The sequence below is a fragment of the Natator depressus genome, chromosome 6 (assembly GCF_965152275.1).
Source record: "Natator depressus isolate rNatDep1 chromosome 6, rNatDep2.hap1, whole genome shotgun sequence".
In the NCBI taxonomy this organism is placed as follows: Eukaryota; Metazoa; Chordata; order Testudines; family Cheloniidae; genus Natator; species Natator depressus.
The window spans coordinates 102,453,953-102,480,261 of record NC_134239.1 but is presented as its reverse complement, the minus strand read 5'-3'; the positions used below and the strand labels follow the sequence as shown (position 1 = coordinate 102,480,261).

The window sequence follows — 26,309 nt, the reverse complement described above, 5'->3', positions numbered from 1 at the left end:
CCAGGTCCAGCCTTCCATATAGGCATCGCCAGCGGGCCTTTAAATGGCCAAAAGCACACTCACCAGTCATTCTGTGTTTGCTCAGCCTGTTGAACCATTCCTTGTTGCAGTCAAAGTTTCCCGTGTATGGCTTCATAAGCCACAGCATTAAGGGGTAGGCAGGATCACAACAGGCATTTCAACTTCCCCTGCGGTTATCTTCTAGTCTGGGAAGAAAGTCCCTACTTGCAGCTTCCTGAACAGGCCAGTGTTCAGAAACATGCAAGCGTTATGCACCTTTCCAGACCAGCCTCTGTTAATATCCATGAAATGCCCATGGTGATCCACAAGTGCCTGGAGGACCATAGAGAAATACCCCTTCCAATTAATGTATTCGGTGGCTAGGTGGTCTGGTGTCAGAATTGGAATATATGTGCCATCTATTGCCTCTCTGCAGCTAGGGAAGCCCATTTGTGGAAAGCCATCCACAATGTCATGCACGTTGCTCAGAGTCAGTCTTTCGGAGCAAGATAAGATTAATGGCCCTGCACGTTACCGTCAACACGTGTCCAGTGGTCGACTTTCCCACTCCGAACTGGTTAGCAACTGATTGGTAGCAGTCTGGAGTAGCCAGCTTCCACAGTGCAATCGCCACGTGCTTCTCCAGTGACGGCAGCTCTCATTCTCATGTCCTTGTGCTGCAGGGCTGAGGCGAGCTCATCGCACAGTCCCATGAATGTGGCTTTCCTCATGCGAAAGTTCTGCAGCCGCTGCTCGTCATCCCAGACATGCATGATGATGTGATCCCACCACTCAGTGCTTGTTTCCCAAGCCCAAAAGTGTCGTTCCACTGTGGTCAGCACCTCCGTGAATGCCACAACCAATCTTGTCATAGCTACTATGCACGGCAGGATCAATGTAAAATTTCTCTTGCCTTTGTAGTGTAAGGAATAACTCCACTGCCACTCGTGACGTGTTAGTGAGAGCGAGCAACATATTGGTCAACAGTGCGGGATCCATTTCTCTAGACCGAAGAGGTAGAGCGCGCAGTACGCAAATCGTTGAAAGATGTTGCCAAATGCAGACAGAAGTACAGGGATTGCTGGGATGCGAAGCAATGCATCACAGGGCATTGGGACAGGACCCGGGATCCCCTCCGCCTTCCCACAACTCTTAGTGGCAGAAGAGGAAGAGATGCTCTGTGGGATAGCTGTCCATACTGCACTGTTCCGAATACCGCTGTAAGCGCCGCAAGTGTGAACATGCTATTGCACAGGCAGCTGACAGTGTGAACACACAACTGTGGTTTCCCTTCAGCGCTCTCTGAGCGGCGCTGTAACTGCTGGTGCTGTAACTCTGCCAGTGTAGACATACCCTAAATCTGAGTAGTTACACAGACATCACCCTAAGGGAAGTATCTCACAGATTAATATGGCATCTTGAAACGTTCACGGACAGAGCAAGAATGCATGCAAATCAGCATGTGTAGCTAATATATATTTGAAGTATATATATGGACTGCAAAACAATATTGGGCATCTGTACATGATGTACTTAAGTAATTTTGCTGGTGGAACAATTAACTTCCTTAAGGACCAGGGATGACTGTGTGGCTCTGATTTGCAAAATCTTGCAAGCATAAAATCCTGCTTTTGCACATGTAGATGGCTTTGTGTACGCAAGCAGAGTTTTTTTTGCATTCAAAGTCCATGTGCACCTTGCAGATATTATGGGCACATTCGGTACTGCTTTCTAAGAAGTTGGCTCTGTAGCTGATGAAGTGGGAGGTAAGCATGCACAGTCTTTCATGTATGAAATCCTAATTCTGTTATGTAACTTGTGACCTGTATAGTTCATGTGTACTTAGCCATTGGTAGGCTGTATATTGTATGTATATCCAAGTGAAACCTAGCTTAAGTGACTCCTCAAGGGATGAGCAAAATCAGTGGCTTAGCAGACCTGGTTCTTCATGGGCCTAGCTAAAATTCCAAGTTTCCAGCATGATTTGTATAGCGGTTTTAAAATCTAAAAAATGTTAAGGGTCTTCTCATCTACTGTGGTGTAACTCCATGGACATCAGTGGACTTACTCCTGGATGTATAGCTCAAGGTAACTGAGAGGTGATCAAGGCCTGGGTGGTGATGGGTTGTTTTAAGCTAAATATAAAAACCATAAAGAAAAATTAGAATGTTAATATGTATCTAACATGGCAGTTCAGACCAGTTTTTAGAGACTCACGTGTCTGAGCAACTGACAGCTGTGTTTTTCTAAAGTTTTGTGTTCCTTTCCTACATATACAATTGCTTGTTTGGCTTGTATAGCCAGCTGTAAATCTGAAAAAGGGCCTGAAATCCCTGCATAGGATTTAGTAAGAGCATCACCATCTCAAAACTTCCCATCTGCTAGAAATGAGAGAAGTGAGTAGGGGAAGACGGGATCAGAATTGTCACAGCGAAATTAGTTTGTAATCGCCATCGTAGAAATCACTTAAATCCCTCATGTTTAAGATTTTCTTCTCATTCGCTTGCAGTCAGTCGATAGATGCAGAGAATGGGGGTGAGGATTGTGGTGGGGGGGAACCACGGACAAAAATAGTCTGAAGTGAGGAAACCATCTGTTGTTTCCATGCCCTTTCTCCTTCCTGTGCATCTCCTAAACAGAAGCGCTCTTGGGTTGTTTACATAGCCACATCCTCCTCAGCAAAGACAGAGACCATTGTAACTTGGTTGCTTTAAAAAAAAAAAAAAAAACACCCTCTGATTTGTCATTCTAAAGTCCTTTAGATTAGCTGCTAGCTCCTTAACCTGCTGTGAACCTGCCTGTGTTGTAAATGGTGCAGGCAGCTAGTTGAGAACCTAGAAAACACTAGCTAAGTCTACCCGTAAAGGGAAACCTGTGAAAGGTACAGCTGACTTGTTGGCCACAAGCGGTGCTCCGAGTAGGGGGGAAATGAGAATGTGGCTAACTGAACTTTCTCATGTTACTGTAACTATCAAGGCAGTTGCCTAAGGATCTGTGGGGCTTTTGGCCCAAGTAAGTGTGTTGTTGCCAGACTTCACCTTTCTGCACTTGAGCAGAACTGCTAAAGAGACATCAGCTTGAAATTGAGTCAGTCTGGAAGAAAGTCGGGGTAACGGTTGGTTTGGGTTGTACACCTGGCCCTCAACCCCCTGGCAAGTTTTGTGGATTCACTGTTACATTTCCCAACTCTTTAAAAAATAAATAAATCCCCCCCCTCCCCTGTTAGGGTGACCCGATTTTTCACACTTGCTGTCTGGACACTTTTTTTGGGGGGGGTGGGGTGGGGTGATATAGTTGCGTATATCAGGCCTGGTCTACACTAGTGGGGAGATCGACCTAAGATACGCAACTTCAGCTACGAGAATAGTGTAGCTGAAGTCGATGTATCTTAGGTCGACTTACCTCGTGTCCTCACGGTGCGGGGTCGACTGCCGCCTTTCCCCCGTCGACTCCGCTTCCGCCTCTCACTGTGGTGGTGTACAGGAGTTGACGGCAGAGCGATCGGGGATCAATCAATCACTACCCGCCAATCCGGCGGTAATGTAGACGTACCCTCAGACAAAGCCCCTAATATCGGGATGTCTGGTCACCCTATCCTCCGCTGCTGTGTGAAAGCAACAAGTGAAACTGACTGTACAGGTCACTATGATACACAAGCTGCTGTCCAGTACAAAAAGTGAACGCACTGGGAAAAGTAGAAATAATTTTCTCTGATCTTTTTTTCAATAGGCATCTCAAGTGTAGGTTGTAACAGTAGTAGATAAAAATGTTTTTGAGACTGATTTTTTTTTTCCCAGTTGACTATGGGTAAAATTTTCAAAATCAGTTACATCGTGCAGGAGCTTAAACCCCATTGAACATCAGTGGGACTTAGGCTCCTCAGTAACTGAGTGCTTTGAAAATATTTCCCTGTGTCTCTAAGGTGGTATTCCAAGGAGAGGCATTTACAGTAGTTCCATAGTGTAGAGTAGACCTCTATCCTGCAAGCTGAACTGTGTGGGCTCTGTGTGCGGCTATGGAGCCCCACTGACTCCAGTGGAGGAGGAGATGGGTAGAGTGTATGCCAGGGGAAAACTTCCATTACCTGACACAATGAACCCAGTTTACTGATATTGGTTTCCAAAGGTGCCTCATGAATAAAATCAGAACTTAACCTAGAGTAACTGAAAGAGAGTCATGTTTTCAGTCAGACCTTAAAGGCAGCATTTAGACAGGCAGTTTGACACTAGCTTAGAGGCTATTCAGCTTGAATCCTGTCCTTTAATGAGTCAGTTTTCAGTACTCTTTGTATCTGGGCGGGGATGGGGAGAGGAAACAAGATGGAAAATGCTTTAATCACTTACACAACAGTTCCTAGTCTACCAATCCTGCAAGATGATCTGCTATTTTAGGTTCTGTTTTTGTTTGCAAGGCACTTTGAAGCATGGTAAAATCAATCATTAACGTTGTCCTTCGTGTCAGGTAATAGAACTCTTCTTCCATTGACATGCTCTCTGCCTAACCCCTCATCTTCCACTGGAGCCACAGGCATACTCAGTAATCACCTCTGTTTTTGGCTCTCGTGCTAAAGTGTCATTTGATCACTTAGTTTTGCACAATCATGTGTGATTCACATGATGATGAATCATCCTCGTGGCCACCTTGAAACTCCACTGGCCAACGCTCTGTCTTGTTGCTTCATGGGGAAGTTGACCACATATTAATCAATGGAGTGGCATGAAAAAATACAGCTATAGTTTGTGGGAAGCCAGACTGACTTATATCTTTGGCAGGATCCCTTAACTAGGCTTCCAAAGGAGGTGAAATCACCCTGGAGGAATTTTTCTTTAAAGCCGTTGATTAATTCAGTATCTATATTGGCCTAAATAAAAGTGAAGCTATCAAGTGAAAAATAACATATGCAAAAAATACCTTTACCTGCGATGGTGACATTTTTGTTTATTGAAATGGAGAAAAGAAATCTCTAATTTTCTTTGCGCTGTTTTATACAGTGGATTACTCCTTTGAATTGTGTTCCACTCGAATAGTGGAACTAGACTGGTAAGTTTCACTTTTCTTTCTGGTCACTCCCTTGCTCTCTGCTTGGCTAGTAGCAGCATTTTGGGATCACACAACAGCAGGGAAATTAATGTTTAAGTTCAAATGAAATCCTGTTTCAACTTCTATTAAGTTTGATGCAACAATTTTAAATCAATTCTAACTTGGGCCTAATTTACCTCATGCTGTCCCTTTTTAAAAAAAAAAAAATAGCATCACTCATTTAAAACTTGCCAAAATTAAAGATGAAGACTCAAGATGTATCCCTGGAGAGTGAGTGTCATGCTGTCTGGCGTGGTTCCTGACCGTGAGTGACAACCTCAGGGCAGACTGTCAACAGACCGGTAAGATACCCCAAACTGGCTGTTTGTTCTATAATTAGGTTTCACCAACTCAGTAACAAATGCGAACTCCTGAAGCACTATAACAGTCTTACAAAAAGGAGAAAAGGAGGACTTGTGGCACTTTAGAGACTAACAAATTTATTTGAGCATAAGCTTTTGTGAGCTACAGCTCACTTCATCGGATGCATTCAGCCACTGAATGCATCCGATGAAGTGAGCTGTAGCTCACGAAAGCTTATGCTCAAATAAATTTGTTAGTCTCTAAAGTGCCACAAGTCCTCCTTTTTCTTTTTGCGGATACAGACTAACAGGGCTGCTACTCTGAAACCACTCTTACAATGGAGTCACAAACTGTTCCCTGGGGCTTTCCAGTCTGTCTTGGCACCGCGGCAAGCTGGACTTAGTGCTTCTAGTTGGTTGCCTTATGCCAAAGATCACAAAATATTCAGGTTGCTCCCAGGCCCAGGAGACCAGTTACTTACATCAGGTCAATTTGTACCTTAGATCTCACACCAAAGACTATGCTTGTAGTCAATCCTATAGTAAAGTAAGGGATTATTAATTAGGAAAAAGAAATGAGTTATTTACAGGTTAAAGCAGGCACACACACATACTAGTGCTGTCAATTAATCACAGTCAATGCATGTGATTAGCACACAACAAATGAATGTGTTTTTTTTTTTTTTTTAGCAAGTGTTAATCACACACCTCTGGAGACTGGATTCAGCAGCAGCCAGTTGGGGAGGGAGGCACCGATCAGGAAGTGATTGGGGACAAGAGACTGAACAATTTGGGAGAGCTGGTTAAACACTTTCCAGGATGGGGAGAGGAGCTCGGCTCCCACCACCTGCTCCATCCTCTTCCCCCCTGGACAGGGCTAGTCTTAGGAGTGAACAAGGGAGCCATTGTCTAGGGTATCATGCTCAGGGAGGCGCCTCTGTATGCTTCCGGGGTAGGGGTGCCCCTTCTCCCATCGCCCTCCTCCGCTGTAGCTGCTGCCCCTGGCCAAGCTGCTCCGGACTGGGAGCCTGCCTTCTGTCTGTTGCACAGAGCGGGAATGGGGGGGCTGATGTAAGGGTGTTCCCCTTCCCCCACCTATGTCCCCAGTTGCCGCTGAGCTAGAGTCAGGGAACAGGGGGAGCCTATCTGCTGCTGGCTCAGGAGTGAGTGCTGGCGACAGCAGCTGCTGCTGGCTGAAAAAATTTTCAAGCTCCTGAGTGCTCTGCTTAAAGAGACAGTGCTCTCCTCTCCCCCCTCCCCCCGGTACAAATATTTGAAATAAAAAATAATAATATAAAGTGAGCACTATACACTCTGCATTCTGTGTTGTAACTGAAATCAATATATTTGAAAATGTTGAAAACATCAAAAAAATTTAAGTTAATGGTATTCTATTATTATTTAGCAGCGCAATTAAAACTGCAATTAATCATGACTATTTTTTAATCTCGCGATTAATCACAATTATTTTTAATAATTTGACAGCCCTAACATATACGCAAATGAGTTACAACCTATGATTCCAAAATGTGGCGGAGTTATAGTATTCTTGTCAGCATTGAATGTCTGATAGCCTTATAACCTGGATTGACCCTGGGTCTCTGCTTTTGATTCATAGCTCCAGCCTTCTGAGAATCCAAACAGCAAAAATAAATAAAAATATAAAGAGAGAGAATTTTCTAGTGTTTCCCTTCTTCCAGCATTTGAGCTGATGGACGGGCTTTCTTGCATGTAGCACCTTTATGGGTATGAGAGGGCCATGAACCAAGTCATTGTATCGTGATGTTCCACAATGGCCTTTTTAGTTTTTGATAGCCCTTCTTGATGGGCAGTGGACTGTTTCTGCTGACTGGGTTCACAGGTTCAGAGCAGGCATTTTTACAGGTTTAAAGCAAAACTTACATATCACCTTATAGCATAGGATACAGACATGACAAGTGAAATTAATGCATGCAGCAACTTACAAGCATTCCATAGCCACGTTCTTATAAGTCTTAACATCTGTCTTGAACACAACTGACATGCAAGTGAGCTGGTTTGATTTCCAGCTATGAATTTGTCAGTGCTCAGCTGACAACTACAGCGTTGGCAAGAGCTGGCACCTGGTTTGCCAGCATAATAGTGAACAAAGCAGTGGAGTTGACCAGGTGAGGGCTAGAGTTCAGAGTGTGAAGATTCCTAGCAACTTCTGTTCACTTCAATTATTTCCTGCTAACTGTTCCCAAAGAACCAGTTGTTATCTTGTCATTTTTCCATGTTTAGTTATGCATCTGTATAATGTAGAGTCTTGAGTGTAGCAAAGTTGGGGCCACTTTTACTGTCAGTGACAGCCGTATAAATCCTGTGTAACTGTTGAAATAGGGTGAGTTACTCTGGATTTGCATTTAAGCAGAGCTTGTTCCTTTTTCTCAGGCAAGTGGTGATCTCTGGCCTACAGATAGGACAAGTGACCATGAATATTTTCAAAACAAATAAGACTCTGTTCTTCTGACTTGTCTTGTGCAAAAACCACAGGACCGTGCTCTTATGATTGATGGGAATAGACCGATTAATTAGGAGAAAAAGGGAAATTGTCTGAGATCTAGTCACGCACTGCTCCTAATCTGGTGGAACTGACAATTAAATATGCCTTTTATTAGCTTTTTACAACTGAATTTATCTTAGAAGCTTTCACTAAAACATACTGTCTTAGATATCTGTTACTGAACCCATTGCCAGTAAAGCTCAGCTTATACAGGGGGTGACATGAGAAGGGGTGGGGCCCCCAGTGAACTATATACTGAGGCACCAAAATTCTCTTGTTGGGGCTGTTTTTTTCCCAATAAAATAAAGTTGCAACCAGGGTTCCATTTCTAAGCAATATGCTTAACTCCTTCCTGCCTGCCTAATGCCAGCTTTGTCTAAGAACAAAAACCCAAACAAACCCCAAATACCTGCATGCTTTATGGAAATCAAACCATCGGTTTTTCTGAAGGGCAGGAGAGTGAATTGTATGTGTTTCTATCTCCTTTAAAAAGTGCCCGGTTTTTTTTCCTGTGACATGAGAACTGAAAAGTCAGAGTTTATCACAAATTTCTCATGCTCTTCTCAACTTCTAATTTCTCAACCAGTGCCTGGGCAATATTGAGTATAGTCTGTCAACAACCAAAGAAAGTTGTTCAGGGCTTTATGTCAGCAAGTGGCTATGTGGATGAAATGTTTTGTTGATGATTTGGTGGTTAGCGGTTTAGGGTATGTCTACACTGCAATAAAGGCTGGCCCATGTCAGCTGACTCGGGCTCGCGGGGCTTGGGTCAAGGGGCTGTTTAATTGCAGTGTAGATTTTTGGGCTTGAGCTGGGTCCTGGGCTGTAGGATCCTGCATGGTGGGAGGGTCCCAGAGCTCGAACTGCAGCACAAGCCCAAACAGCTACAAAGCAATTAAAGAGCCCCTTAGCCTGAGTCCAAGTCAGCTGGCACAGGCCAGCCATGGGTGTCTAATTGCAGTGAAGACAAACCTTTTCAATGTCTTGACAAGTCAAGCTTTCCGTTAAGAGAGTAAGTGGTTTTGTTTTTTTTAAACCCTTCTCTCGGACTTTTGAGATTTATTGTACCCATTCCATATAATCTGAGGGTTATAGTGGATCATAAATTGAATCTGAGTCAACAATGTGATGTAGCTGTGAAAAAGGGTAATTTCATTCTGGGATGTATTAACAGGAGTGTTGTATGTCAGACACGGGAGATAATTGTCCTGTCCTACTTGGCACTGGTGGGGCCTCAGCTGGAGTATTGTGTCCAATTCTGGGCACCATGCTGAAAGAATATGTGGACAAATTGGAGAGAGCCCAGAGCAACAAAAGTGATCAAAGGTTTTGAAAACCTGACCTATGAGGAAACGTTGAAACAGCTAGGTATGTTCAGTCTTGAGAAAAGTGTGTGTCGGGGGGGAGTACTTGATAACAGTTTTCAAATATATTAGGGGCTGTTATAAAGAGGATAGGGATTGATTGTTCTCTGTGTCTGCTGAAGGTAGGACAAGAAGTAATGGGCTTAGGAGATTTAGGTTATCTATTAGGAAAAACTTTCTATCAATAAGGGTGGGTATGCTCCGGAATGGGCTTCCAAGGGGGGTGGTGGAAGCCTCATCCTGGAAGGTTTTTAAGAACAGGTTGGACAAACGCCTGTGAGGGATGGTGTAGGTACTTGGTCCTGCCTTAGCATAGCAGGCTGGACTAGATGACCTCCTGAGGTCCCTTCCAGACCTACATTTCTCTGATTCTCTAACAATTCATGGGACTAACCTTAGGAAGGAATCCTTCATCCAGTATGGGGAAGAGCAGGCCACATGCAGCCTGGTAGTTGTGCTATCCAGTCTGCAGCAACCTTTATCTTCAACAGGACCATGCGGGACTGGTAGTCTTTATGGAATGCACATCTGTGTTCAAAATGAGGGCAGTTGTCTCCATTGATTACTGTGGCTCCATTGAATGCTAAGTACAGCAGAGCCCTTGGGCTCCTGACAAGTTGCTTAAGTGGTTTGTATTCGGGGGAAGAGTAGGCATGCACATAGGACTCTCTCTAAATTAGATGTGCAACGGTAAGGTGTTGGAAAGCCTCACTGAGAGTGGGAGGGAGAGGCAGGCTCTGGGCCATCCCCTTTACAGTCTTTTTCAGAATGCATTTATTTATTTAGAAGCCTGATTTGTTTCACAGGCACTTCCAACTTTGCCTGATTTGAGAGCCTTAAGCAGGTGTTTGATCTCTTCATTCCTGCACAGAAGGGTTTTAGACTAGCTTACCAGGCTGTTACAGGGCTTCGTGAAAGGCATTAGAGAGGAGATCCTCCAGGATACTGTTAACTCGTCCTTTGGATTTAGTTAGTGTTGTGAGGATTTTGACAGAATTTCCCCATCAAGACACTAATGCTGTCATTTAAAACATCCCTCTGGGAAAGTGGTCTTATTAGCTCTGACATCAGCAGGGTGGGGGAACTGCAAGCTCTGGTCTTCTGTGAACCTTTTCTGAACTTCAGCAAGGACTCAGTGTTTCATAAGTCAGATCTTGCTTTTATTAATTTATTATTCATGTTACAATAGTCCATAGAAGCCCATGGACTGATGGCGCCAGATGTTCTATGGACCCAGAGTAAAAGGTGATCCTTTCCCCCCCAAAGAGTTTACTATCTAATTAAGAGAAGCTGCAGCCAATGTGTGTAACAAGCAATTAAGGGGAGGAGGGAAACAACCTTCCCCGTCTAAATGCATGTTCTTATGGTAAAGTGCAGGGCTAGATGATGATGTCAAAGTCCAAAGTAACTTTTGGTCAAACTTTGAACTAAGACTTAGTTTCTGAGGCCAAGGTTGCCAAAAAAGACTGACTGTTGCTGGTCCCTCGATTTTTCAGTGCCCAACTTGAGACACTGTAATGAAGCTGGATTCTGAGAGGGTAGGTGCCCAGCCCCTTATGAAAATCTGGCCCCCTTAAAGGTATCTCAAGTTGGGCACTCAAAATTGTTGGTTACTTTTGAAAAACTTGGTCAGTATTTTTGGCTGTACTGCGATGTGCAATTTCTCTGTTTTGTTTTTTTGTAGCTGGCAGATGTTGACCCTTTCTTTAAAAAGAGTGCAAGTGTTGAGGAAAGCAGAACAACTGGTTAATTTCAACAGACAGATGTCAGAGAGCATAGTATTTAGACGGACGCTTGGACAGGGAATGAACTTGTCCTGTGCAGAGGAGGCTTACGTTGTACTGAAGAAAGTCCTTTTCTTCCCACCTGGGAGAGTCTCAGCTCATCAGGTTAGGGGTTTTACCCCATTATGATTCACAGTTAAAGCATCTAGATTAACTAGACCTATTTGCTGTTTCTGCTCTTCAGCCAGCAATGAAGGTGATGGTGGTTAGTTGCTAAATTGACCTTCCTGGGCTGAGGAAGCTAGTGGAAAACAGGGCTAAGTCGCCATAAGGAATCTGTTTCCCTTTCTGAGCATAGATCCTTCATCATGACTTGGTCAAGCTGTCTGAACTGATGTCCCCTTTTTTAAATTCTTGAATTATAAGCCTTCCCTCTCGCATTCAGACTCATTTAGTTTGTGTTGATTTGTGTATAATTCCATGTCCAGAGAAATAACTAGTCAGATTTCAGTCCTGGGCTTTGGCAATTGTTTGAAAGGGAGGTGTACTAAGGAAACAAAGTGGGGAAGTTATCATGGTGAGTTGGCTCCTCTCTAATCAAGTCAGTCAGTTAGGACAGAACCCTGCAAGAAGCTTAATGTTCTGGTCCCAATCCAGCAAAATGCTTATTCATGAGTAAGTCCCATAGAGGTCACTAGGACTACTGTAATTTTAAAGTTAGACACATACTTAAGTGATTTGCTGGACCGAGGCAAGAATGTTCAGTACATTGAGGATCAAGCCCAAAGAAAGGAAGGAGAGTCTTGGAGCTGGAACCATGGATTGGAAGTTGAGACAACCGAGTTCTAATCCTGGCTCTGCTCCAGTCACTTTCCCCCCCTGGTACCTTCTCTCTCCACTGATAAAATGGGAAGGATATTTCTTTTCTAACTAACAGGGGTCTGGAGGCTCAATTCGTTCATCTCTGGACAGCCCTTTGATATCATCCAATGAAAGTTGCTGCTGAAGTGTGAAGTTTGAGGTGTTTCAATTATTTGAAAAGATATCAGATATTGAATATTTATTTTTCTCTGAGCAAGTCAGGAGTTGAAGGGTGGAATGATAGGGCTGTAAGAATATTGATATAGCAGGGAAGCACCCAGATGTCTGGTCTCTAACTCAAATTACTGTGGTTGAAAACACACTAATAAGTTAGAAAAGCCTAAACATTGATGCTTTAAAAGCAGTTTTTTCTTGTAGACCTTAAAGAAAAGGTCCTTGTCAACAAAACTCCTCTTAAAAAAAAGTCCTGATTTTACTCTTTGCATTTCACCCATCTTGGCTGATGAAAATTGCACTTATGGTACCATATTAGAAGTAATTTTGATCTTTTTTCACTTTCCAATTGTCATATAGCAGCATAACTTCCCTCTTCGCTGACATTGTCAAAAGTCAAAGAAGGTGAAAGACAAACAAACGGGTTCTCCAGAGTTTCCTTTTTATTCTCTTTAGGCACAGTCTAAAGTTTGGACCTGACATTAGCTTCTAGTGTCCCTTTTTTGGTTTGTGATTTCCCTTCTGGTGGCTTGTTAGAACTGGTGCTTGCTGCAGTGAGAAACTAAAAAAAAATAAAACCCTCCCCCTTCTCAGCTCCCCAGACAGTTGTGCCTTAAACAAATTTCTGCACTCTTGCTATTCTCTATTCTAGTGGGCAAGTAGGCTTATGTTGTCCTGCATATATAAAACTTATCTCTTCAGGGGGAAAAAAACCCACATTTAATCTGGGTTGACCCCTTAAAAGAAAAACTATCTATCTTATAGAAAAGAAAATTTCCATATTAAAAATTGTCTTCCTAACCCTGCTCTACACAGCTGATACTTTACGTGTGCCCTCTGTGTTAACACTGGTGAACTGATATTGACCAGACAGGGAGCTTATATCCAGTGAAGGAGAAAAATCTTCTGATTCTTAAGCCTAATTGATGGTGCCTAAGTCCAAAACCTCTAGAGAAACAGTCTCTGCATGTCTCAATGTGCTGAGAGTTGTAATTCTATAGGTGTCCAAAGGAAAACACATACTGTCTCTATGCCAACCGTGTTTTGCATTGTAAAAACCCCAGTAACCTGAAATGTTTGTTTAACCAGTGTATGGGGAGCAGCTGTTTGTGTCCCCACCCCCTACATTAATGATTTATTATGGCCACAGCAGAAAACTGTGTATAAAATATGTACGTTGGTCTCTCAAGCCATAGCGTGCATTTGCTAAAGATTAAAAACCATATTGAACAATGAAGCAATTGTATGTTGCGTCACGTTTTAACAATGAGGCAGGAACCTTAGAAAGACTCATCTGGTTTAAACTTTCAGTTAATGAATGCTTATCTCCTTATGTCTTCTGGCAGTCTGTGTGAGTAAAACATTTCATGGGTCTTTGGAGAGGAAGGGTTCTCTGGGGTTTCCTTTTCTGCCATGGCCCTGTTGTTGTGTAGGGACAAAACTCTTCTCCAGGTCTCTCCTGGCTTTTTGTCTGTCTTTTCCCCTCTGTTTCTTGAAGCGCTGCCTGCTCCTTGTGACTTTTTCCTTGTACACAACCAGCATTTGTTGATTCATTGGTTTGGGTTTTTTTTTAAAGCCTGCAGAGACCATTATGACCCCAATTTTTATAGTGTGTGTTAGGGAGGAGGATGGACTAGGTAAGCTTAGCCGGCTGCTTGACACAGGCCATAGAATTTCATTCAGTAATTCCTGCATTCAACAGTCAGTATTGGTTATAGGCAAGGCAGAGGGAGAGAAAGAAGGCTTGCCAAATAGCCATGTGCTCATCAGTGAACTCCTATCAGTAGGTCCTTAGAAGTAGCTGACCAGCACTAGGTGATCAGGAGCTGTTCGTTAAAGGTAGGAGAGAAATCCCTATGTTGCTGTAGACTGCTTTAGTCCCTAGGGCATCACAATGCGCTCTGCTAATGTTGTAATGGTAAAGCTGTGCAGTCATCACAGGAATTGTGTGCTAGCTGCTCCCCCTGCTGCTAGCGTGGAACTCCCCTGGTATCAACACTGCAGCTGATAACAGGAATAATAAACTATGTAAAAGCAAGAATTGGGCCACAACCCAGCACTTTTTTTTGTTGTTGTTGTGTTAATCTTCACTGCCCTGCAGCAAGCCATGTGATAGGGTAACAGTGGGTCCAGTTAGCAGCTGCAACATGTAGATCTGTTATCCTGAAACTTCTGTGCCTACAAACTAACACTAAATGTCTCTCATTTCTTGGTGGCAAGCTCACTTTCCTTTCCTTTTAAATATATTACTTTTAATTTCATGTGACCACCTTTAGTCTTGTATGTGCTGTCTTGATTGGCATTATTCACTTTTTAAATAAGCCTTATGATATGGTATGAAAAGAGTGCCAGTGAAGCAGGTGACCATCATCAGTGCATTGTCACACACCACATCCACGTGCCTCTTATTCTATTAATGTATTGCCGTGGAGGAGCTGGAGATCGTTTTCTCCAGTGGTTGGTCAATTTGAAAAATATTTTGCTGCTGTGGGTTGTTTTGAGCTCACCTTATTGGCACTTTTGGCTGTAGGTAACATGCATCCTACTGCAGGGTGATGACCAAAAATGGACTCTCATGTTAACCTTTAATGCCTTAAAAAAAAAAATATATATAAATGAATAGGTTGATCAGACAAGTATTGAGGGGCAAAAGGAATTGAACTAGGAATAAACCTGTCCGCTATTTATCTAGAGTGGCCCAAGCTGTATTCTCCAGAGATGAATTAGGCACCAAGGGTGAAATCCTATCCCCACTAATTCAGTGGGAATTTTGTCACTGATTTCAGTGGAGCCAGGATTTCACTGCACGTCTTTACCATGGGCCTTTTTACACTGTTCCACTGGAGGACTATAAGGGTTAGAGGAGATGAGATGTTCCTGACATCTTCACTTTTTAGTTAGTGGAAATGAGACTTGAAGGAGTAGAGACTTGGCTGCCTCTGGCTTTCCAGATCCTACAAAAGTGCAGAAAAATGATAAATACCCCAATTGAAAAATTGGTGAGTGTCCTAATGCACAGAGGAAGGACACCTTCCAACTACTCACCTTCCTTATTTCCTAACCTATATGGTTTAGTGTCTTGATTGAAAAAGGAAGGATTGAAAAATCTCTTTTGACATATGCTGTGTTAGTTCAATCTCTTCTCTTCTACTTAAATCAAAAGGAATTCAGTAATTTGTAACCGTTGACTCAAACAGTTGCATATTTTCTTGGGTTTATTAAGACTGAAGTAAACTGTAGATTTTAGAAACTGTTAATTGTACTTAGTAATTGTTAATTAACAAAAATAATACTAATCTAACCTATTGTAGGTATAGTAGAGAGAACTGTACCCATAAAGACAGAGAGCAATGGATTTTCTGTCTGATTTAGACATTTTAAAGTACTTACAACTATCCTGCAAAGAGATGGGCCTTGCATTTGGCTGAGCCAAGGGTTAGGCTTGGATTCCTCCTGATCTTGTGAGCTAAGAAGTCCTATCACTGGGGACCCTTTGCTAAGTGTGCACACTGCCCCCAGCTGCTGACAGTAATGACCAGCTGTATCCACTGATGACCTCTCTTAGGATGGTTTGTGGATGGGGAGGTAGTCTCCATCCTAGCAAAGGCCCATGCAATTACTCAGAATCGCTATCAGTTACTAATATTGCTACAAATGACTGGTAGGATGGCTAATTGACTGTTTCTATTAATTTTCTTTAGATAGGTGTAAACTATTCTTCCTTCCCTCTCCAGCCCACATTAGGTTGCGTTTCTCTTACTTCAGGATTCAGTGTCCCTGCTACGCAAATGATGACAGAAGAAGAAAGTCTTAGAGCTCAATAGCACTGATATATGTTTAAAAGGCTCATTGAGGGAGGAAAATAAACCTTTTCATGTTTATGGATTTTGATGACGATTTTAGTAATACAGCTTGTTTAGGGATAGTACTCAAATCAGTAGCCCTGTAATATATCTTGAAACCCCCCACTCCCTCCACCCCCCCAAACCCACTCTCCTGTTGGTAATAGCTTATCTAAAGTGATCACTCTCCTTACGATGTGTATGATAATCAAGGTGGGCCATTTCCAGCACAAATCCAGCGTTTAACAAGAATGTCTGGGGGGGGTAGGAAAAAACAAGGGGAAATAGGTTACCTTGCATAATGACTTAGCCACTCCCAGTCTCTATTCAAGCCTAAGTTAATTGTATCCAATTTGCCAATGAATTCCAATTCAGCAGTCTCTCGCTGGAGTCTGGATTTGAAGTTTTTCTGTTGTAATATCGCAACTTTCATGTCTGTAATCGCGTGACCAGAAAGATTGAAGTGTTCTCCGACTGGTTTATGAATGTTATAATTCTTGACATCTGATTTGTGTCCATTTAGTCTTTTACGTAGAGACTGTCCAGTTTGACCAATGTACATGGCAGAGGGGCATTGCTGGCACATGATGGCATATATCACATTGGTAGATGTGCAGGTGAACGAGCCTCTGATTGTGTGGCTGATGTTGTTAGGCCCTGTGATGGTGTCCCCTGAATAGATATGTGGGCACAGTTGGCAACGGGCTTTGTTGCAAGGATAGGTTCCTGGGTTAGTGGTTCTGTTGTGTGGTATGTGGTTGCTGGTGAGTATTCGCTTCAGGTTGGGGGGCTGTCTGTAGGCAAGGACTGGCCTGTCTCCCAAGATCTGAGAGAGTGAGGGGTCATCCTTCAGGATAGGTTGTAGATCCTTGATAACGTGGGGGGTTTTAGTTGGGGGCTGAAGGTGATGGCTAGTGGCGTTCTGTTATTTTCTTTGTTAGGCCTGTTCTGTAGTAGGTGACTTCTGGGAACTCTTCTGGCTCTATCAATCTGTTTCTTCACTTCTGCAGGTGGTTATTGTAGTTGTAAGAACGCTTGATAGAGATCTTGTAGGTGTTTGTCTCTGTCTGAGGGGTTGGAGCAAATGCGGTTGTATCGCAGAGCTTGGCTGTAGACAATGGATCGTGTGGTGTGGTCAGGGTGAAAGCTGGAGGCATGTAGGTAGGAATAGCGGTCAGTAGGTTTCCGGTATAGGGTGGTGTTTATGTGACCATCGCTTATTAGCACTGTAGTGTCCAGAAAGTGGATCTCTTGTGTGGACTGGACCAGGCTGAGGTTGATGGTGGGATGGAAATTGTTGAAATCCTGGTGGAATTCCTCAAGGGCTTCTTTTCCATGGGTCCAGATGATGAAGATGTCATCAATATAGCGCAAGTAGAGTAGGGGTGTTAGGGGACGAGAGCTGAGGAAGCGTTGTTCTAAGTCAGCCATAAAAATGTTGGCATACTGTGGGGCCATGCGGGTACCCATAGCAGTGCCACTGATTTGAAGGTATACATTGTACCCAAATGTAAAATATTTATGGGTAAGGACAAAGTCACAAAGTTCAGCCACCAGGTTAGCCGTGACATTATCGGGGATAGTGTTCTTGACGGCTTGTAGTCCATCTTTGTGTGGAATGTTGGTGTAGAGGGCTTCTACATCCATAGTGGCCAGGATGGTGTTATCAGGAAGATCACCGATGGATTGTAGTTTCCTCAGGAAGTCAGTGGTGTCTTGAAGGTAGCTGGGAGTGCTGGTAGCATAGGGCCTGAGGAGGGAGTCTACGTAGCCAGATAATCCTGCTGTCAGGGTGCCAATGCCTGAGATGATGGGGCGCCCAGGATTTCCAGGTTTATGGATCTTGGGTAGTAGATAGAATATCCAGGTCGGAGTTCCAGGGGTGTGTCTGTGCGGATTTGATCTTGTGCTTTTTCAGGGAGTTTCTTGAGCAAATGCTTTAGTTTCTTTTGGTAACTCTCAGTGGGATCAGAGGGTAATGGCTTGTAGAAAGTGGTGTTGGAGAGCTGCCGAGCAGCCTCTTGTTCCTATTCCGACCTATTAATGATGACAACAGCACCTCCTTTGTCAGCCTTTTTGATTATGATGTCAGAGTTGTTTCTGAGGCTGTGGATGGCATTGTGTTCTGCACGGCTGAGGTTGTGGGGCAAGTGATACTGCTTTTCCACAATTTCAGCCCGTGCACGTCGGCGGAAGCACTCTATATGTAGAAGTCCAGTCTGCTGTCTCGGCCTTCAGGAGGAGTCCACCCAGAATCCTCCTTTTTGTAGTGTTGGTAGGGAGGTCTCTGTGGATTAGTATGTTGTTCAGAGGTGTGCTGGAAATATTCCTTGAGTCGGAGATGTCGAAAATAGGATTCTAGGTCACCACAGAACTGTCTCATGTTCGTGGGGGTGGAGGGGCAGAAGGAGAGGCCCCGAGATAGGACAGCTGCTTCTGCTGGGCTAAGAGTATAGTTGGATAGGTTAACAATATTGCTGGGTGGGTTGAGCTATTACCAACAGGAGAGTGGGTTTGTTGGGGGGGGGTATTTGGGGGAGGGGAGAAGACTTGGATTTGTGCTGGAAATGGCCCACCTTGATTATCATACACATTGTAAGGAGAGTGATCACTTTACATAAGCTATTACCAGCAGGAGAGTGGGGTGGGGGAGAGAAAACCTTTTGTAGTGATGATCACCCATTTTTTCATGCTTTGTGTATATAAAAACGTCTTCTGTATTTTCCACAGTATGCATCCGATGAAGTGAGCTGTAGCTCACAAAAGCTTATGCTCAAATAAATTGGTTAGTCTCTAAGGTGCCACAAGTACTCCTTTTTTTTTTTTTTTTTTTTTTTTTTTTTTTTTACCATTATGAAATTAATATTGGCTGCAGAAGGAAAAACTTGCTGAAAGGCAAATGTATTTCTGGTCTAAATTGGGAAATTTAGCACAGACTTGAGCTCCCTGGGCTGGGTGCAAGGAAAGCTTAGTTGGGGCTCAATCCTGCAAGTGCGAAGTGCTTCCATGCATGATACTGAGCATCCTCTACCTCAGTGAACTTCAGTGGGAGTTGATGGCATTTACAATCTAATGGGATTGAGCCTTCAGTAAAGGAACCATTGAAGAGCCTGTGTATCCCTAAGGAGCGCAGCAGCCCATAAACATTTCGGAATGGGGCAATCCATCTGCATTGGCTCTCCTGTACAAGTGGTTCCTTAGTAACTGTTGGTTACAATCAGTTTTAGCGGCGATTACAGATACTGTAGTTGGAATAAATTGTAGGGCATGAAAAGAATTGATTCATATGCAGGGACATGATGTTAATCATAAAAATGCAGACTAGTCAGATAGTGAAATTCTGATGCAGACTAGCTGGGCAAAGAAACCTTTGTGCCAAGAGGACAGATGGCTAAGCAGAATGTCTTCAAGATGTTAATGACCAAATGAAGGTGAGTATATGTGGATCCTGTTGGCCAACTGAAGCTTTGTTTTATCCGGAATCAGTAGATACACCCACCCACTCCTTTGATTCAAGCATTCCTAATCTTCAGCTTTCTGCACAGGAGGAGCATCTCTCCTGATCAAGACCTTGATAGTAACTTCCATATGATCCAGGAGGCCATCATCTGCTGTCTTCCACACTTAGGGATTCAAGCGAAATCCAAACTTTATCATCAAAATCCTATGAGTATTCCAGTCTTGGAATCATGCTGGAAAGGCTTTGTTGAGAAGGAAAGTTTTGCAGTCGTATTTGGAGGCTTGATTTAGTAATAGTTATAAAGCACTCTGGGAAGTCCTTATAAAAAAGCAAAATATTTTTTTACTTCATTTAAATGGGCAATGTTGGATTAAAAATCCTACTATATTAAAAAACCAAACTTCTTTACTTGTATTTATAATCTCTTAGACTATTAAAACTGATCATTTAAAAATAAAATCTGCTTATTATAAATGCTGTTTGTTTTTCTCCATGTCACTCAGCTCAGACAGTAATATACTAGTCAGGTTAGCCTTTTGTTTTCAGTCATTTTCTCTTGCTGGCTGGCATTCAGCAGCACAATGCTGCAACGTTTAGGTCTCAGATACTGCTGGGAAATGTTTAACTCCACCTGGGATATATACAAAAAGAAAGGTTTCAGAGTAACAGCCGTGTTAGTCTGTATTCACAAAAAGAAAAGGAGTACTTGTGGCACCTTAGAGACTAACCAATTTGAGCATAAGCTTTCGTGAGCTACAGCTCACTTCATCGGATGCATCCGATGAAGTGAGCTGTAGCTCACGAAAGCTTATGCTCAAATAAATTGGTTAGTTTCTAAGGTGCCACAAGTACTCCTTTTCTTTATACAAAAAGAATAAATTAATGGAACTATTTCTTCTGAGCTTTAGGATATGTAAAACCTTCCAAAGCATCAGTTATGGTCCTACATTAACTTAGTGGTGTCTCCTTCTTTTAAATTCATAGATCTAGCGAGCTTAAAAATATCAGAGGTGGGTGAATCCAATAAAGTTACATTTTAAGGCTTTTAATCATGCTTGCATGTGGTACAGTTTGCTTCATAGCTTAAGAATTGTTCAGAAATTTCAAGCACAGAAACAACAAGCCAGAACAAGCTTCTGACTCTTTTTTTTTCTACTGAGAGTTAATGATGTGGCAATGACATGACTAGATAACATTTATTTCTTTACATGCAGCAACACCTGATTCTTCTGAGAAGAGTAATTAATATAGAGCCCCATGCTGAAAGGGAAGTAAAGCAGAAGCCGTAGTCTGTAATCTGTGCTGCACCCAAATAGGTTTCTATAGCTCCAGGCGTGCTACGGCTGCTTGTAGTATCGCAGCTTTGCTGCAAAGGATTTACTTGGTTTTTTCATTGTAAACCACTTCTTTCAGAGGTTTAAATGTGGGATAAACATTTCTTCTGGGCTGAAAATTGGAATATAAACACCCGGCCTAGATATGGGAGCTTTGTGCTTTCGACCGAAATGCATTTTTTTCTAAATGGCCTCTTGGGATCTAGTTTAGTTTTAACCTTTTGGGCATTTTCATAATATCCATGAAATGAAAATGTGCAGATTAGTTACCCTGAGCCCCAATTGTGTTTCCCATTTTGAGGGAAGAGGGGAAAGCTTTAAAATGAATGAGTTTTTGTTCTCAGAAATGACTTGCTGTGTGTGTGTGTGTGTGTGTGTGTGTACACAGCTGATGGGTGTTAAATTATAGCTGCTCCATGCAGGTGAGCTGGGTAGGGAGGCCTTATGTTGGACCTACGAAGGAGGCAGTCAGAATGCAGATGCTTGCAGTTCCTGAGTGCAAGGAGAGGAGACTGGCTGCACTGCTCTCTCCAAAGGAGAGGGGTGTGTGAGTGAGATGGATCCTGGCTCCTTTGTCCACCGGAAAGAACATAGTAGCACCCAGAAGGGCAACCCTGTGATGAAAGCATCTTTTGCTATAGTTTTTGGCAAGCATTAGCATCTTTGGTGGCATCCAGCTGTACCCACAGGCGCTTACATCCGTGTGCTTCACCCAACACGTCTCTCTCTCTCCATGAATCACAAATTTGGCCAAAAGAATTCATAGCAGTCTTTTCATTCTTTGCTCTCAAGGCAGCTGGCTGTTGGGTCAGGACTGACTGCTGCTACAAGTGGTTGTAGTTTTGTATTTGGAGTTGCGGGGGGGGGGGGGGGGGAATCTTGCACACGTTGATTGTATCAGTGGTGGTCTCAGTACAGTTTAGTCCACTGGTTAATATTGTCAGAGGAATTTGCCCAATGGAAACTGTGTCTGAGGTGCAGGTGTGTGTGTGTGTGTGTGTGTGTGTGTGTGTGTCTAGATTTTAAGCACCAAGTACGGGGGGATCAGTACACTGGAGACGTAGCTGACTCCAGAACTGATAATGTGGTTGCCTGTCTGAATGGGCTTTTCCCTCTGGAATAAGTCATCCTGGCTGTTGAGTGTTGTTCTATTTCAAGAACTTTTAACAAAGCAATTTCAGTAAGGACTGCATCCAAGTTAGTTACTTCTCAGAAGATTTAACTTTTCTGGTTCCTTCTCCTCTTGGTTCTCAAGGGTGAAACAAACAACATTTCAGAAGAGTTGCATTCCTTTTGGTTGTTTGAAGAGAGGCTGAGGAAGGCCCAGCAATGCAAACCAAAGTCACAACCATTCCACCCTCCCCTCTGTCCTTTGAGCTTGTGTTTAACTTTTTTATCCAACACAACACACTTCTCTTACTTACCATTTTTGCACTAAATTGAGTAGTGAGAAGCTAGTGTAATTTGTTCTTTGGACATGTTGCATTTATGGTACAGTCAGTGCTAGTAAATTCCAATCAATTTGTAAAGCCCATTTTTATTGGGATTATAAAAAAGCTTTCAGACTGAATGCTCCTCCAGTGGGTTTGGCAACTAGCATAGAGCCTCTGACTCCTTAAAAACAGAACAGGATTTATTCTGTTTACTAGGAGCTGAAATCCTGTGCTGTTGCACAGGTGGAATTCGTAAAGTCATGTAAAGTTTGTAAAGCCCCAAAAAGCTGAGAACTTAAAAATTGCGTGGTAACGGAAACAGACCACAAATCCCCATGATGGTTGAACCTGGTTATACTCTAAACAAAAAGAGCTCTCAGCCATGCATGTAGCTGTTTCCATCACTTCACACTGACTGTGCAGACATACTAGGCTTCAGAGTGATGGTTTCTGGAATCTTATATAGATATACGAATAGAAAAATGTATTCTTCCACCACCTGGGTTTGTTTCTGTCCATAACGAGGCTTTGGAACAGCGCTTCTGTGGGAGCATTGGGGGATGAGGCTTTGAATGTTTCAGCAGCAGCCCCAGTCTTTCTGCTTATTATTAGGCAATGACGGCAAAACTGTAGCCCATTTGCTTGCTGGAAGCTTAAGCGCTGGGTATTCTGAGATGCTTGGAATGCTTCTGACTGGGTTGCAGCCATTGTTTTCTAAACCTCTCCCTGGCCATTAAATTCCTTTTTACTTTTTCTTGCTATCTGTTATTGTAAAATTTGGTCACTAACTTTTTCTTTGCTGAATCATATTTTCTCCATAGCCACACTAGAAATAGCTGTTTGGTTAACCTCATTTGCTGTGTGTTAATCTGCAGCAAATTGCCATGCCATGGGCAATGTGTATGTGTCCTGTATCGCTCGCTGAATAATATTGTGTTTAAAATAGCTGGAACTTGCTGGCTACAAAAGAAGTTGGAGATTGTCCGCTTCTCTGTTTGATGATTTTACCTCATTTATTTCTATTTTAATGTCTTTGCTGAGCAGCAAGCTCTGAGTGGCCTAGGTGTACAAATAAGGGAAGCTTCCTAGAGCTCTGTCTGATTCCCAGAGTTTGAGGTAGGAGAAGGAAGCCATTTGTATCGCTTGTCTCTCCTCCTCCTTGTCTTCCAGAAGAACGAGACTCTGGGTTGGGTAGACAACGGGAGCAGCCACTTATGCAGTCAGCAGCTGTTCCCCCCCACCCACACACAGAGCCATGGACTCTACTGCTGTTTTATTCAGCAGGGGAATGTTGGCCAGAGTTACTCACTCTTTTTTTCCTTTTCCTCCTTGTGCCAAAGGATCTTTCACTTCTACCTGGGGAGTTAGCAGAGGCAAGTAAAAGGAATCCTGGTCTAATGCCTCTTCTGAAGAACTGGCTCACTAAATTAAATTCTCTCTTTGAGTCTGAGGGGAAAAATTGCTCTGCATTTAAACGGCCTGCACATAGAGGGGAAAGTGTCATGGAGTGGGCATGGATTTCTACTCGTAGTTTAGTGTGGTGTCAGCTTGTTGGATGTAATAAAGGAAGCATGTCTGGCTGTGTACATATAGGCTGCCTTGCCAGTGCCACCAGAGATGACGGGCCAACTTTGGGGTGAGCCTAACTTGCAACTTCTAGCCATGTTGGTGTACCTCTAACGGACTTCCTCAACCTCTGGCACTCTGACTGCCCTGGCCAGCCCCATTTTTTTAATCATGATGCAACTATTAACCTTAAGGATGGAGCTATATATGCAGGGCACAGAGCTTCCTAATGAGTCCAAGACTTTGCAGTTCACTCCAGCAGGAATTAGGAATGGCCTCAGATCTGGCCACCTTTTGGATCACAACATTGACAGCAGCTCTTGTAACCTGTTAACGTTTCTAGGACAGCTTAAAAATCCCTTAGGTAAGGTCCTCAGCCCATTCTTGCCCACGAGGGGTTGAAAAGAGGAAAATTGACTGATGTAAATCTCTATGTAGATGCTTGACTGTGGAAGATGGTCAGGTACCAGGGTGATGGGCATGGTACAAGGACGCGAATAAGATAGAATAAAATGCAGCATCTTAAACTTGCACCTGCTGACTGACAAACTTACATCCCCTTACATGTCACCTCTGAATTTGACCCATTCTGTAGTTGACAGTAGTACCACGGTGTGAGAATTACATTAAAGGGTAAGGAGAGAGGGATAGCAGGGAAAAGGAACTAAAAATAGCATGTTCTCTGCTTTAACATGAACCTCTTATGCTTCCTTTGCCTGGTAGCTTATAAATTACATCAGTATAACATCCCTTATGACCATTCACTGATGTATAATTTGCATAATCTTCCACCTCACCTCCCAGGCCCCAATTCGGGATGATGCTTAAGCACGTGCTGAAATTAGTCCCTATTCAAGACAGCACTTAAGCATGTGCTTTTCTGAATTGGGGCCTGGAATTGGCTCAAGTACTGTAACGTAGAGTTTTTCTTTAATGTTCTAACATCAAACAATGCGTTTCTTTGAGTATTTGAATTCTGTTACTATTCATCATTTACTAACATAACCCTTTGTCCTTTTCTTTTTTTCCAGGAAAAGAGGGATAGAAGTCATACAGGTGAGTAAAGATTATTTTAACTTTTCTGTATAAAAAGCAAAACGCTGCTTCTCTCAGTTCACAAAGAAAACTACTAAATCTCTGGCAGATTTCACCAACAATTGGTCTTCATTTTTTTTCCATTCCATCAATCTTTTTTCTTGTTTCATTCCCTTATTATTCAAACATTCACTCTGGGAAAAGCAAGTCTGATGCTGCTAAGTGTGTATGATAGACCCTATCCAATCTTGTGGCCAATGGTTAGGCTTTTCTTTTCTGTATCAACTAGTAAGAGTCAATAACACTGGTTATGATTAGGTGGTGTAATCTGTGTTTATTGCATTTAAATACAATAAGGCTTAAGCGAAAGAAGAGCTGCCTGTTTGTAAGAAACTTGTAAAGAAGTTAGTCCATTATGCAGAGAATATTCTTGCAACCCAATGGACAGGAAGGAGACAAAACTATCGCTTAATTTGGTATTGGCCCATCTACTGATGGTCTTGAGGGGTGGCTGGATTTTCTTCCTGTTTGCTAAGTCTGGATGCTATATTTCCACTGTGCTATAGGTAAAAGCAGTGCTTAAAGTGGTCTGAAAACAGGTGGGGCTCTGTCATCTGAGCTGAAATAAAATTGTATGTGCTGGATACAGACAATTCACAATTTCGTGTATATATTTATTTTATAATAATCACATTCAGTTTTTAGCTTGAGAAGCTATTTACCACTATTGTTTTTAAATGAGGAGAGAGACTTCTATTGAGACAATAACTAGTTGAGATATTTTTAAATTTTAACATACTAACTCTAGTGATGGTCCAACATAACCTGACAAAACAACTTCCAAAGTCCTTCATAAAGGGAAGAGGAGACTGAAAATGCGCCACTCAAGAGCCCAGCTTGATTAAAAAACAGTTGTGTTTTTTTGTTTGGCCATGTCTGTGATCCCACCCACTTCAGGCACTGGTTAAAGGGACATTGTAAGCTCAAAAAATCATTTCTCTCACGAACAGAAGTTGGTACAGTAAAAGATATTCCCTCCCCCACCTTGTCTCTTACATTTCTATCTGATGCTTTTGTTGTGCCAGGTAACCCCTTAGAGTGCGGTAACTGAAAGAGATCGGGATACAGGCTTTGTTCCCATTTTATCTTGTGCATTCTACAGTACCTTCTATCATTGTCACTCTTTTGTTGCTGGTCAGTTGCACTCTTGCCCTGCACTAAAGTGAGAACTTTGCTCGCGTGCTCCTCAGGTGCTGGAAGAGGGAGTTCACCAGTAACAGCAGCACAGCTGACACTGTGTACACTGAGAAAGAGGGATGGGGTGTGAGCTGAGGTTGTTTGGTGTTGCCCTTCTTTCTGCTTGAAAGATCTTTCTAAACATCAGCAGGGGTGCATAAAAAATCCTTACGAGCATGAATAAAATCTCTTTTAAAAATTAGATCATGCTATTTAAAGGCTCCTCTCTCAGAAAAAATACATTTTAAAAAAGGTCAGTTTGACAACACTAAATTTGGGAGTGTTCCTTTAAGGTGGATGAGAATATTCTTGTGAAGATCAGCTGCTTGACAGCATTACAAGAAAAGAAAGAATCTGCCTTAATGTCGAGCTGTA

General features: G+C 42.8%; 1 protein-coding gene across 1 annotated transcript in view; it reads left to right on the top strand.

Moving 5' to 3' along the window:
• Positions 1-26,309, top strand: part of ITPK1 (inositol-tetrakisphosphate 1-kinase) — a 235,079-nt gene that overhangs the window by 32,398 nt on the left and 176,372 nt on the right. The window contains exon 2 of the mRNA XM_074956145.1: positions 24,695-24,719. Within this exon, the coding sequence (XP_074812246.1) occupies positions 24,695-24,719 (25 nt within the window). The remainder of the gene's footprint in view (positions 1-24,694; positions 24,720-26,309) is intronic.